Here is a 14,180-nt window from a genome sequence, read left to right on the forward strand (position 1 = left end):
TCACCCCTATTCTGTCCACACTCTCTAATGCAACAGTTAACCAGTACTCTCAATCATTTATACCTTTCTCTGGTAAATTCTGCAACTCCCTGCCTGTTTCTGTATTTCAATTTTCCTATGACTTAACTCCTTTTAAGAGGGAGGTTTCCAGACACTTGTCCCAGACTTTTGGCTAACTCTGCTTTATCTTTATGAGAACAGGCTATATATATATATATATATATATATATATATATATATATATATATATATATATATATATATATATATATATATATATATATATATATATATATATATGAATGCTGTATTGAAAATTACACTTGGTAAAACTTGTTTTAATGGGACTCTCTTATTTCTAACTTCTCAGAAATTTTGTTTTTATTGCTCTTAGGTAGCCTTCCATCCACAACTTTTACTGTGTTTACTAACTTCCATATCTTAAGGGGATGCTGCAGTTGAGATTTAGTAAATTATGATGAACAACAATTTTTTTCAATTCCAGCAGATTATTGTAGAAAAATATTCAGAATTCATATGGTATATGAATCATGGACCTATGCGCAAGGCAACACGCATTCTGACATGTTTAAAGGGACATGAGTGGCATAAACACTCTCTAAGCATTGTAGCATATTGCCCGTTTTTCCTTGTCATTTTACCAATAATATTGGTCTCTGTGGTGAGGCTCCACCCCTCAAATCGCTTGCCTCCTTCCTGCCTTGCCATACACCACCCCAGTGTGACAGAGGAAGGCAAAAGGAGATGTTATGGCATACTTTTGTTTGCAGGCTGTCTTTCTTTTTTCTTTTCTTTTTTTTTTCTTTGCTGATCTTCCTACTGCAACATGGGGAATAAACAAAACAGGCTACAGCAGCTGAAGAAGGTGTAAGAGATGAAGAAAAAGAAGAGAGAAGAGGAGATAAATGAAAAGAAGAAGGAACAGATGATGGTTCAGTGGCAGGTGAAGGCAGGGAAGGAGGTTTTGAAATGAAAGGGAAAGGAAGAGGATCTCACTTTTGATAGCAAAAGCTAAGAAAGATTAAATCAAGGAAAAGAAAATTAGAAAAATGTATGAAGAGGTGGTAAAGAGGAAAGCAGAGATAGAAACATACATACTTGGAGGTGCCAATTTTTATTAGGACCAAAAAATCTACTTGGAGAGGACTGTTTTATGGAGAAGAGGGAAGGTGCCTACTGATGGTTAAAATAAACCATAAATCTATTAAATAGCATTCTTATGACACCCACCAGTGAGCTAAATCTACTGGCAAAGGCATAAAGAAACAGAGCCAGGAATTCTGATAATGTCACCACAAGGTAAACAGCTCCCAAAATGAAGTACTAAATATGGAAACAATTAGATCATTCTAGTGTGCAGTTTCTCTATAGATCAACACACAAAATATAATAAATCTACTCATTCTAAAAACACATAGCATGGATCCTAAACTTTTAAAACTTTAAAGAGCTGTATCTCAAATCATGATTTTTCAAGATACAAAAAACTATATAAAATCAACCATTATACACGCTGCCTTGAAATCTGGTGACTTATTGACAGGGATTGGGGTAACATTTTGTCAGACCATTTTTTCCTAAAGTGATTAGAAAGCTTTTAATGAGACAAAACAACAGGTTTTCATGCTGCTTTGATGACGTCATGAAATGCAAAAACTTTAAAAAATCATCTTATGATGTAAGGAGAAATTGAAAAAAAGAGTTCTCTACAATTCTTTGGGAATCTTTCAAGTATGTCTGTGCTACAGCACATTGCAGAACAATTTGAAATAAGGCTTATACAACATTTTGAATGCAACTCTATGCATGACATAATTACTCTATCATATTCATATTCATACACATCAAAGACAACCAGTAGCTAATAATATTCAAGTCATAAATCCTATAACTTTTTTCTTATGAATTTTTCAAATCTCGACTGCAGCATGCCCTTAAGTGGAACTTGGTCAAATGCTTTCTTAAGGTGTACCACTGATCAAAAAGAAAAGTTATGGCATCCCAGGCTCAGATGATATACAAAATGCTTTGTCTCAGCGTCAGTCAGTGGTGTTGGCAGGCCTGTTTGCTTCACAAGGAAGGTAGCTGTTATGCATGTTACAGTGTAGAGGTTATATGCAGGGGCGTTCCTAGAGTATTTGGCACCTGGGACAGATCACTCCTTTGCACCCCCTCCCAAAGGTGGATGTTGGGGGGGGGGCTGCCGAGCAAAGTGAGGCAAAACAGCTGGGGTTGTGTAAGTGGTTTCCTAGTTCGTGCTGAGACACCCTTATGTTCGGCAACACGAAGCATCAAGTTGCGCTTTGTCTCGCCAACATATCATCGCTTGCACGACGAACAAACATATTCATACACAACACTAGATATTAGGAATGAAGGATTTGAATCTTTGTAAGGAAAGAAGGATTTCTGAGTATAAGATAAAGTTAAACTTTCTTTCCGGAAAGTGTTGTTTCAGTAAGTGATCAAGTTTTTTCCAATCACGAAACTCAAATGGCCATAGTAGGTTAATTTTACGTAATGTACTAATGTGTCACCCTTATCTTTTTGCAAAGGGTTATGAATATTATCCAAGAATTTTTTTATACAATTTTGTATTCTTCATATGGCACCCCCCTCTGGTTGTCACCCGGGGCGGACCGGCCCCCCTGCCCCCCCTTAGTACGCCAATGGTTATATGTTCCTACTTGGTATTTTTTATACCAGCAGTACCAAAACTTGTGTCAAAAATACATTATATGACTCATATTTCTGGACACTACTACAGGGCTAATAGTTTTTTTCATTTGGGAGTACATAATACTTATAAAGAGACAATGAAAAAGGTTCTATCAATCAATAACTGTGATCAGTAGGGGCTGTTTGTGACAACAGTGGAAAGCTTATAGAGGTATGTGGAGATACATATCTAGTATCTTTATGTATTGTTGGATAATGGTTACAAGTTTGGAAGATGACAACTGGAGGGCCAAGATGGTGAGGAGGGCTACAAGTGATGCTGAGAAGGACTTGGGAATGCTGGTACAAAGTGGAACAACTTGGAAGGATTAATTGGGTAAAGAAAACCTCTTTAAGTTGACTATTGTGATGAGCCTCCAACATAAAGGCACACACTAATGAAAAAAGATGAACCCTGGGTACAACTCATTTGTCATAAGCTGAATCTGATTGCTGATCTCCTTCATTCATTTAACAAATACAACTGCTTAAGAAAAGAGACATCACCAAAAGTTTCTGTTTTAGAGAAGCACAGTATTTATAATACAATGCCATACTTGAAAAGCTGATCAAGATGGACGACAAAATTAGACATCAAGAACTAAGAGGTCGTGTGGTCACTGAACTGTATGTACACCTGATCTGTCATTGATGAGTTTTCATTGTTTATGTAACTTACAATTTTTCCCTGTACTGGCTTAGTGTTAGTTAGCTTCTCTTTTCAGTATCTAAAACAATCACTTCACATGTAAAAAGTTAATGTTGGCCCCCTAAAGAGAATGCTTCAGTCGGCAACTTTTGCAATTTTCTTGTTAAACAATAAGACATTACAAGCACCTCCCATCAATAGAGCGAGTTCTCTATCAATCAATATTGGGAATTCTTCTATATCCAACATGCCAAAAACTATATGAGAGCTGCTTGACCATAAGTTTGCAACCATCAACATGCTTAGAGCTCTCTATTCCCATATCTCATTACTAACAAGCAGCATAGTGCATGTAGCATATGCAGTATGTATAAAGTGCAGGGAATATCTCTAAACCAGTAAACAAGATGCTTAGAAACAGTGATGAAATACTGGTGATGTGGCTAATGAATGATCTAATACGACATATGAAGATAAGTTCAAGAGGAGCTGGAGTGTAAGACAGCCAGCAAGTGGTCTTTTGATACTCTATATCTAATGAATCCTCCAGCAGCTGTCTGGAAGAATGCAGTTGTTTCAGGATAGAAATGAGTCTATATCCTTTAAGAATAAAATTAACAACTTAAGCTGTGATATACTAACAAAAGATATATAAATGTCATAGCACTATATAGAATAGTATCAGAGTTAACATTAAAACCCTACATTAATTAAGTATACAGGTCAAGGTATAAGCATATATGTACATTGGATCACTCTATACCTGTTTAACTGAAAATACAATTCACATTTTTGTGTCAAGATTAAGGTGCATCTCAAACATCCAAATAAAACCTTAAACATAAAATATACAAGTACTAAAGTCAACTCTCGATTAATGCAAGGGTTGCGTTCCCGGAGACATAGTGTCATTCAAACGTAATATTCCCACAGAAAACAATGATAATAGGGGGATTACGTTCTAGGCCACTGGAAAAGTCTGCCTATTTTGGGGATTTTTGTTACTCAAACCTTAAAAAAAATACTAATACATCACTGGGTCATAGAAACAATAAAAACACGTTTTCATTTTATTAGCTCTAAAGGTAAGCAACGTGCTCTCCACCGATCAGAGGCTACTTCTTCTTGTGACCCCCCTTTAGCTTGTGTGTTGCTTTCACTACAATATTTGTGTTTCTGCCCCTCTATTGCCTGCTATGAAGGATATCATATCTTTGTATTCATATATGATCATGCCATGAGGATCACCCTGACTTCATGGCCCTGAGTGATAGTTCAGAGATGCTCAGCTATTCCTTCTCACAGTCCTCACTCCTCAGTCTGGAGCTAACCCGCACTGTGAATGGAATATTTTTCTGTGTTTTCACCTTATGTCCTATACTATGGCATTCAAGCGTGGCGTGATAATGATCGCAAAAAGCTAATAGAGCTGTGGTTTTGCTAACATAAATGTATATGTGAGACAGTAACATACCCCCATCGGGAGATGGTTTTACCGGCAACCTGGTAGCAACCTCATTACCATGGCAACAATGTCTCCCTATGTGTTTTGTATATACCATTTCTTGGCTGGAAGTTGCTCTGCTTGGTGTTAAGTTTCTTGGATCCAGTCTAATGCAATTCCCACCAGAAGCACTATGGGTGCACGTGATGTCATTGAGTCGAGTTAATTCACGTTAAATTAAATAAATTGCATTATTTAATCATATTTTCTTAAATATCATGTTATATTGAAATTTGCATTATTCAAACTTATGTTAATCGAGAGTTGACTGTATAAGGGCTAATTAGAGTAATCACTGACACAAAGTGTAATATACAATATGATGGCAAGAAGTATTTCTGAAGTAGGTACATTTTGTACAATGCTGAGCTGCTCTAAACCCTTAATAAAACTAATTCTTAACTGTTAATGTGGTCATAAAAATTATTTATCATCATCGTAATCACCTCTTTCATATTTTATATTTAGAATGTGCAGACCATTTCTAATCTCTCAGAGCACGCGCAGAAACAAATACACGCACATATGCACACACGCACGCGTGCACTTATGCACACACACACACAATGGAATTCAATGTGAACAAAAGCCATGTCATGGAAATGGGAAAGAGTGAAAGACGACCCATGGGAATCTATAAGATGGGAGATGGAGTATAACTGGAGAAAGTAAAAAAGGAAAAGGACTTAGGAGTGACGATGGAAGAAAACAATCAACCGGTAAGCCATATTGATAGAATTTTTAGAGAAACATATAATTTGCTAAGGAATATTGGAGTAGTATTTCACTATATGGACAAAGAAATGATGAAGAAATTGATAAGTACTATAATAAGACCCAGATTGGAATATGCAGGAGTAGTGTGGACCCCTCATAAAAAGAAACACATAAGGAAGTTGGAGAGACTACAAAAAATGGCTACAAGAATGGTTCCAGAATTTGAAGGGATGACATATGAGGAGAGACTAAAGGCTATGGATCTACCAACCCTGGAACAAAGAAGGGAAAGAGGAGATCTGATACAAGTTTATAAATTGATCAACGGAATGGACCAAGTGGATAATGAGAAACTGATCCTGAGAGAAGAATATGACATCCGAAGCACAAGATCGCATAGTAAAAAGTTGAGAAAAGGAAGATGTCTGAGATGTTAAAAAATATAGTTTCCCACAAAGATGTATTGAGACGTGGAACAGTTTAAATGAAGAAGTAGTGTCTGCAACGAGTATGCATACTTTTAAAGTAAGATTGGATAAGTGTAGATACGGAGACAGGGCCACACGAGCATAAAGCCCAGGCCCTGTAAAACTACAACTAGGTAAACACACACACACACACACACACACACACACACACACACACACACACACACACACACACACACACACCTCTTCCAAACTAAAGGAAAGTTTAACTTCTTTGGTTTAACATTTAAAGCTGATATCTTAATTACAAATTATCCACAAAAGTTACTGAGAAAAAGGACCAATTCCTATAAGTTAAAACTGACAACTGCAAATTGCTTCATTGGAAGCTGCAGCTCCATATTGGTAATATCAATATCAACAGTTATACTTACAATAGTCAGGAGACAGTATTAGGTGGAAGGTCTGTTTGCAGAGTTTGATTTAATTTAGAAGTCTCCTTCATTATTACATTTCAAGAATGATACAAAGCTAATAATACATTTCTCTTGACTACATTATAAAGGTGTTTATGTATACATTAGTCATTAATATAACTATGTACATGCATATCTACATATAATGTAAAGTTTTACATTCATACAAAACAAATATATATATATATATATATATATATATATATATATATATATATATATATATATATATATATATATATATATATATATATATATATACATATATATATACATAGTGGAGACTCAAAACTCAAGCGTCATAATAGTCAAACTTTTCAATACTCGAGCACAAAAGTTCAATTTAATACTTGAAAATACCTAATAGCCGAATGTCTACATACCTGATTGTAAACAAAGGCCCCCGGCCTTTCCCTCCTCTCCTCTACTAGCTGTGGCACTACAGTCACCAGAATAGCATTCTCCTGCAATTTGTCCACAGTTTTGCATTTATAAACTTACATTAACACCAAAGGCTTATTAGTATTAAAAATATCTGGTAATGAAACGGCCGCACAAAGGGTTGTAAATAAAGCTCTGGCCTCTCACTCCCCGCTGCCGCCAATGTCTCGTTCTGATACTGGTGTGACCAGTAATACTAGTATTTCAGTATACCTAATACTGGTACACATCCCTAGTCAGACTACTGGCACATGCTAAAAAAAAAAAAAAAAAAAAAAAAAAAAAAAAACTTCTGCGTTGTAGGTAATTTTTCATTTAGAAACTTGTAATGGCACCAAAGAGGCTTAATATTGGTGAAAATAAGGAATCTAGTGAGAGTGCAAGTGTTAGTGAGCCATAGCCCTCCACTAAAGGGTTCACAGGAATCACATCAGATGTTTTCATGGATGGTGACTCGCCTCCAACGACCTCCTCCTCCCCACCCTTCTCCCCTCCTCTTCTACATTAACCATCGCCAGCCATCACTTATGGTATGTACAAATCAAAATTATTAAAAAAAAATTACGTAAATTGATAGTTTTATAAACTTTAGGTTTCGGTAAGATTAGAATGAATTACCCGATTTATAGGTATTGACAGTCAAAATTTTGATACTCGAACAACTATTTGGAATGAATTAAGTTTGATTATTGAGTCTCCACTGTATGTATGTATGTATGTATGTATGTATGTATATATATATATATATATATATATATATATATATATATATATATATATATATATATATATATATATATATATATATATATATATATATATATATATATATATATATATATATATATATATATATATATATATATATATATATATATATATATATATATATATATATATATATATATATCAAATGAATAAAAATAGCTTTTACTGCACTAAGCATAATTCAGTATTCTTAATGTTATGTGCACACTATGCACAACTATTCTAAAAAGTAGATAGGTGAGGTAGGCAGCTTTAGAAAGCCAGTGCCATTCTAGCAAGGGCAAAGTGAGTGATAAGTTGTGAACATTTTCAAGATCCTTCATTACTTCTGTGTTGGGTGAAAATGCAATTCCTAGTGTGTGTAACGAGCCATGATACATACAAAGTGTAATACCTATTCATTACATCAATAAAAAGACAGCTTCATTAAAATACACAAAAAAAGTTCACATCTTGACAAAATGATTATTTCACAGTTATGTGCTTAAGCAAGCCTGCTCTATTTTACCTGGTCAGTAAAGAGGGTTGCCTTTAAGTATTCACACTGGGAAGGTAAGTCAGGTGTTAATGAAAACTTAAACATGTATGATATCATGACTTTAAAAGCTTACTTTAGAAAGTAATGCATAAAGATAACATTTACATATATATGGTCATAATATATCAACAGTGCAACAAATTGAAATCAAATCCTGCAACTTTACTGTAAAGATCACATTATATTTTTTTTGCCTTTGGCTACATACATTATTGAATTCAAAATCATATACATATACTAGATAATGCTACTCAAAGAAGTAACAAATTTGTTTCCTTTTCATGGTAATGGACCTTCAGTCACATAATTTAGAGGTTCATTGAAATAACTTTGTGAATAATGTAATATATGTACATAAATAGAAATATGACAGCCACCAATCAAAAGCTTTTGGGAAGCAAGAAAGATAAGGTGAGATAAAGAGAAACGTTATAATCTGAGAGTTTCCATATTGACCTACAATGGACTCCCATCCATATGGTTTCATACAATGTGCATTTCTTTGACTGATCTACTGCAGCTGTGAAATATTAAGTGCTCCTGAAAAGCTTTGGTCTACTGGGATTTCAAAATTCTCCTTAGTCTAAAAGTTTACAATTATGCTCTGCAATTCAAAGCAATTTCATAGATGATTTTCTATGACTCTAATTGGCTTCAGAACCAAACAAGTGTCTACTGAAATACACACATTTAGGAAGAATTTGCATCAAACTCATTGCCAATACCAAATTTACTAACCTAAATAAGCAACCACCAAATCTTCAGCACTCCCAAGAATATCTGCAATCACTTACTATTCAGTTAAACATCACCGAAGGTGAGAAATTATTGAATAAGGTAACAGCAACATTACCATGAACATCCTGGTGAATGAGCAGGTGACAGCACCAGCATGGCAGTCAAGCCATTAAATTATACACTCACTACAAGCTGTATTTAATGTTACAATCTATCATACATTTTTTACTTATTTTAATTTAAGTTCACTGAATTTTGAATTTCTAAATAATGACAAGTGTGGATATACCATGACATGCAAAAAAGCATTAAATCAAGATATATGCAGCAAATCCCACATCATATGGTAAGGTTTCTCAGCTTCTCAAGGCTGTCCGATCATGTCACCAACTTGTCACCATTGAACCATATCTAGTATTGAACTTGACATTGACAAACTTGCAACAAAATGATCATATGGGTTTCATTTAGAAGACAAACAACCTAACAAACATTTATAATGTTTCTGAGGGGGAGATAACCAAGGAAAAGAAATCAGGTAAAACTCACCAGACATCTTTTCTATACTTGATTTGCAGCTCTTCACTGGCCACTTAATGTAGCTGATAATTTCTATATGAATGAATAAAATAATGTATAAAATAAGTAAATTAAGTAAAATAAAAGATAAAAAAAAAAAAAAAAAAGGTAGCCACCTACCTTCTCAGCAGGCAGTGAAATAACATCATTTATTTTGTCTGCAGCCAAATAGTAGTTTGAATCTTGACAGTCATGGTAATGGTTGTAGACATAATCACCACATACCAACAGGTCACTTCCACTAATGTGCCTGGAAATAATTTAACATGATTCATAAAACATATTACCATCTTATTTTTCAAGAATAACCTTTTTAAAATAATTCTTCCTTATATTACAGGATCATATTTCCTAAAGCAAATTAAAGCTTACAAATTACATCACAAAATGATTTCAGTACAGTTATTCAAGCAGAATGCTTCCCACACCTTGGAGAGGCAGATGAAATGTCAAGGTGATTCATTAGGTGAATACATAGTATGCAGCTACATTAATCTCATTTAAGCTTGATAAAACACTAAAAAAAAAAAAAACTTAGAATCTTCAAGTCAACACTGTCACTTGCTTTACTTTTTAGGGGAATAAAAATACACACACACACACACACACACACACACACACACACACACACACACACACACACACACACACACATAAAGAAAAGCAATGGGGGCTGGATGGTATATCAGGCTGGGTACTAATAGAATGTAAAGAGCAACTACTGGATCCAATTTGGGAAACAATTACAAGTCACTTTCAGCAGGGGATGGTGGAGAAGAAGCCCCGTGAGAAGACATCTTGATAGAAGGAAAAAAAAACACCAACAGCAGAAGCAAAACACAGAGAGCAGTGCATGTAGTTGTGATGAGTGTCAGTAGAGAAGTGGGGTGTGAAGATGGCTACCACAGGGAGGAATAGGAAACAGCACATTGACTTGTGCACAGGGAGATGGGGATTTTTTTAGTCACTGACAGACACAAGGAGACAATGCGTTCATTGCCTATAGTAGAAGAAACAGGTCTCATGAGAAACAATATATATATATATATATATATATATATATATATATATATATATATATATATATATATATATATATATATATATATATATATATAAACAGAAAACATCCAGCAACTTTGGAACCTGAGGACTGCCAGATTTTTTAAAATTTCAGATATTTTATATACGTGTACTGACTTACATTGATTTGATTTCTTCTGTTAAATTTGTATCAAATCCTAAGAACTGCTTCCCTTTCTTTGTATAACCTCGGACCTCATTGCCAGAAGAGACAAATATTTTGTCTTTCACTGTTCCTGAAATAAATAAAAGAATATCATTGAAATCATGTAACAAAAATACTAAATAGAAACATTTTTGTTATTCTTATAGAGATGTTTTTATCCATAGGGAATGTATGGTGTAGATCATTTCCAGTATCTAAAAACAAAAACATGTGTGCATGTCATAATTTCAAAATTATTTTGATGATAAATGTAATCTTATGCAAACAAGTATTGTTCTGAAATTTGTTAAAATCAAACACAAACATATATATCTAGAAATGAAAATGGTATAGTAGTGAATGAAAGATGTCTGAGAACAATTATTCCATCAAAACAATATAACGTATTCCTCTACCATGCTCAACAATTATTTTCATTTGTTTATTTTTCATACAACATGAAAATACACTTAACACTCTGATATCATGCCTTCCACTATCGCATTTTACTATCATGCATACTTAAAAGCACCCGTCATTCAAAAACTTCCAAGTTATCATGTCACATAATAGCTGAGATTCTTTAAATACTTTTATTGAGAAATAGTTCTTCATATTCTTCCCCAATCTACTCATCCAGCTTAGTTCCTAATCATCCACAACGCACTACTGTATTTCATGGCATACAGGATGCACCTTCTTCCAGTACTTTTACCCACCCTAACTGCATGAATAATTATTTTATTGCTGATGTTATTATCACCACCAGTTATAACTTTAAAAATTAATTATCATAAAAAAAAAAAACCTGTGATGCATGTTTATATACATTAACTGATCGCCAATGAATGCCAACTTGTCACCAGGATACACAGGTTCTACATGGTGTAATTGTCTTACACCAAAGATGCACTTGGGTGGTGATATGGGCCCTAATACGGGTACCACTATAAATATTATTGCCTGTGACACTAATGGGTGGAAGCTGGACAGTGCTTCCCATACTCTTCAAGTAGACCTACAAGCACTATAAGCCATAACATTGGTGCAAACTAAAATAGCAGATACAAGCTGAAGCAAATTCTGGGTGTTAGGAAAGGTCATAAGCTGATTTAGACATATACTGGAGTGGACGTATCCTCGGGTACAACTATAAATGTAATGATGTTCTTCTTACCAAGTGCTCCACCAAGCTCAAGACGAGTGATGTTCTTGCCAGTCTGAGTCTGGAAGCCAAATTGTACTTCCCCACGTTTCATAGTGAAGAGCTGGATTGTTCCATCATGGTCCCCAATCACCACCTGCAAACATACTTTATGTGATTGATATATTTCATCAAAATTTTATTTTCTGTGTAGTCTTTTATGAATGACATGAATTCAGAAAACTATATACACTGTTTTTATTCCACATCACTTCATTTATCTTACATTCCATGCTTATACAGGATTAAAACACTTAAACTTATGCATCTCCTGTATTTTCTCCTCCATTTACCTCAATTTTGTTTTCATGATCATTCAACTCTTATCTTATGTGCAAAAGAAATGAAATCCCAACACTTAATTTAGCTTACATAATTAGTACATTAGATTGTATCATAATATTCCTACCTTCTGCTGTGCTTTAGGAGTCCCAGATGGCAGTACTCTAAGACAGCGTGGAGATGTCAGGCCCACTTGCATGTAGTCCACTCGAGTCAGGTTCAGCTCCATGGTTTCTGTAAAATATCCAGATAATGCCAAAAAAAATTGTGCCAAGACTTGTGATGTGCAAATTATGTTGCAGAAAACCAATATCAAGTAAGGAACCTATTTCTTCTGATTACCAAAGACATAGAGAAAAAGGTGCTACTATAGCGTGATGTCAATCTCCCGTTTCAACTATAGCATTACTTTCACATATGGTATAGTATATATTTCCATTCAATTAAAATGAACTCAAATTCGAATTAATTTTTCATACTTCTAAATTAGTCTTGCATCCCTTTCATATTTGATATAAAAATGTATTTTCACTGAAATTCAACTACAATTAATTCTGTGTTGTTTGATATACAAGTCTTTGATTGGTTAGTTTGCAATACCATACTGCAATGAAAAGACTAGTCACTAGATCCATCAAATGGGTAACTTAGCTAACACATTGGCTTGTGAGAGAAAATGGAAACTTTAAAAACCTCTTAAGCCTTGTTGATACTTCAAGTAAAGGCACCTGTTATACACTTTTCACTAGCTGAAAGTATTCATATATTTTTTTTCTTGGGATGTTTCGTACAGTTACATAGCCAGTGCATGTTGCATCCACACCATCACCATATTAACATAGAAATGGCAGCATATTATGTTTTGAAATTTTCTTTTGTCCTCTCAGTTCGTCACAACTGAGGGTCTCTCCACATTCAGTAACTTACTTGCACACTCCCGGCACATTCAGGAGAAGTATTCATCATGAAATAAGTACAATAAATAACATGAAAAAAAAAAAAATCACTAAATGGAATATGAACATGAAATGAACACTACTGATCAGGAAATCTTAAGAAAAATTCCCTAGACTTCTGAAAAAAATCGATTTAGGGTTTTTTTTTTCTAAAAGCAGATTTCCGTGTTCAACGCATCTACAACCACTGATGCATTTGGTCAACTAAGCATAACCACTAATTAAGTCAATGTCTTAGAAAGATGTAAACTTTGCAGTGGTGCACTCTTTAGAGTCGGTGAGACTGACAAAAAACCACTAATACCTTTCTGGCATATTGTTTGGATGCTGATCAATTCAATGAGCTTTTGTACGTTACAACCATATGTACAAATTCTTGCCAATTTACTCGTTCGTAGCTACCAGCCTGCAACAGTACACAACACACACACGGCCAGCAGTGTTGTTTACCGTTCCCTAAATGGTCTTCTCATTTGTCCACACACACACACACACACAAACCTGGACGAGTTGACAAAGGGCTAGTCAAGACAGCTCAGGCAATCAAGTGGTGTAGTGAGGCATAACACTACAGGAATTCTTCAGCAATAGTTGCCCTCCTCATCACAAACACGACAATCCCGACCCGCACATTCCTGAATGGAGGGGAGGGAGGGAGGGAGGACGGGAGCTGATCAGCTGTTCCTGATTTCCCGCGCAAATGTATTCTGCCTAACGAACGGAGGCCTTAATATACATATCTTTAAGCCTTTAAGGAATGTAAATTCAACGACCCAAACCTCGTTTCATAAAGATTACTTACCTTGATTTCTTACCTTGATGAGGGTCTTGCATCCTTCACCCGTTTCAGCAACTTCCAACCAAATCATTGAGTAAGAAAACAACGGAGTGGTTGGCTGATTATAGACGCAACACAGAATTAGGGACATTTAT

At 34.9% G+C, this 14,180-nt stretch overlaps 1 protein-coding gene across 1 annotated transcript in view; it reads right to left on the reverse strand.

The window, feature by feature from the left end:
• The window catches only part of LOC123505176 (Bardet-Biedl syndrome 7 protein homolog), a 36,526-nt gene extending 22,635 nt beyond the window's left edge, over positions 1–13,891 (reverse strand). Inside the window, exons 1-5 of the mRNA XM_045256338.1 lie at positions 13,749–13,891; positions 12,419–12,525; positions 11,983–12,106; positions 10,782–10,896; positions 9,698–9,827 (exon numbers count right to left, since the gene is read on the reverse strand). Coding sequence (XP_045112273.1) covers positions 9,698–9,827; positions 10,782–10,896; positions 11,983–12,106; positions 12,419–12,520 — 471 coding nt within the window. The 5' untranslated portion in view covers positions 12,521–12,525; positions 13,749–13,891. The remainder of the gene's footprint in view (positions 1–9,697; positions 9,828–10,781; positions 10,897–11,982; positions 12,107–12,418; positions 12,526–13,748) is intronic.
• Positions 13,892–14,180: the final 289 nt, after the last annotated feature.

This window comes from Portunus trituberculatus, chromosome 17 (genome assembly GCF_017591435.1).
Source record: "Portunus trituberculatus isolate SZX2019 chromosome 17, ASM1759143v1, whole genome shotgun sequence".
Taxonomy (NCBI): Eukaryota; Metazoa; Arthropoda; class Malacostraca; order Decapoda; family Portunidae; genus Portunus; species Portunus trituberculatus.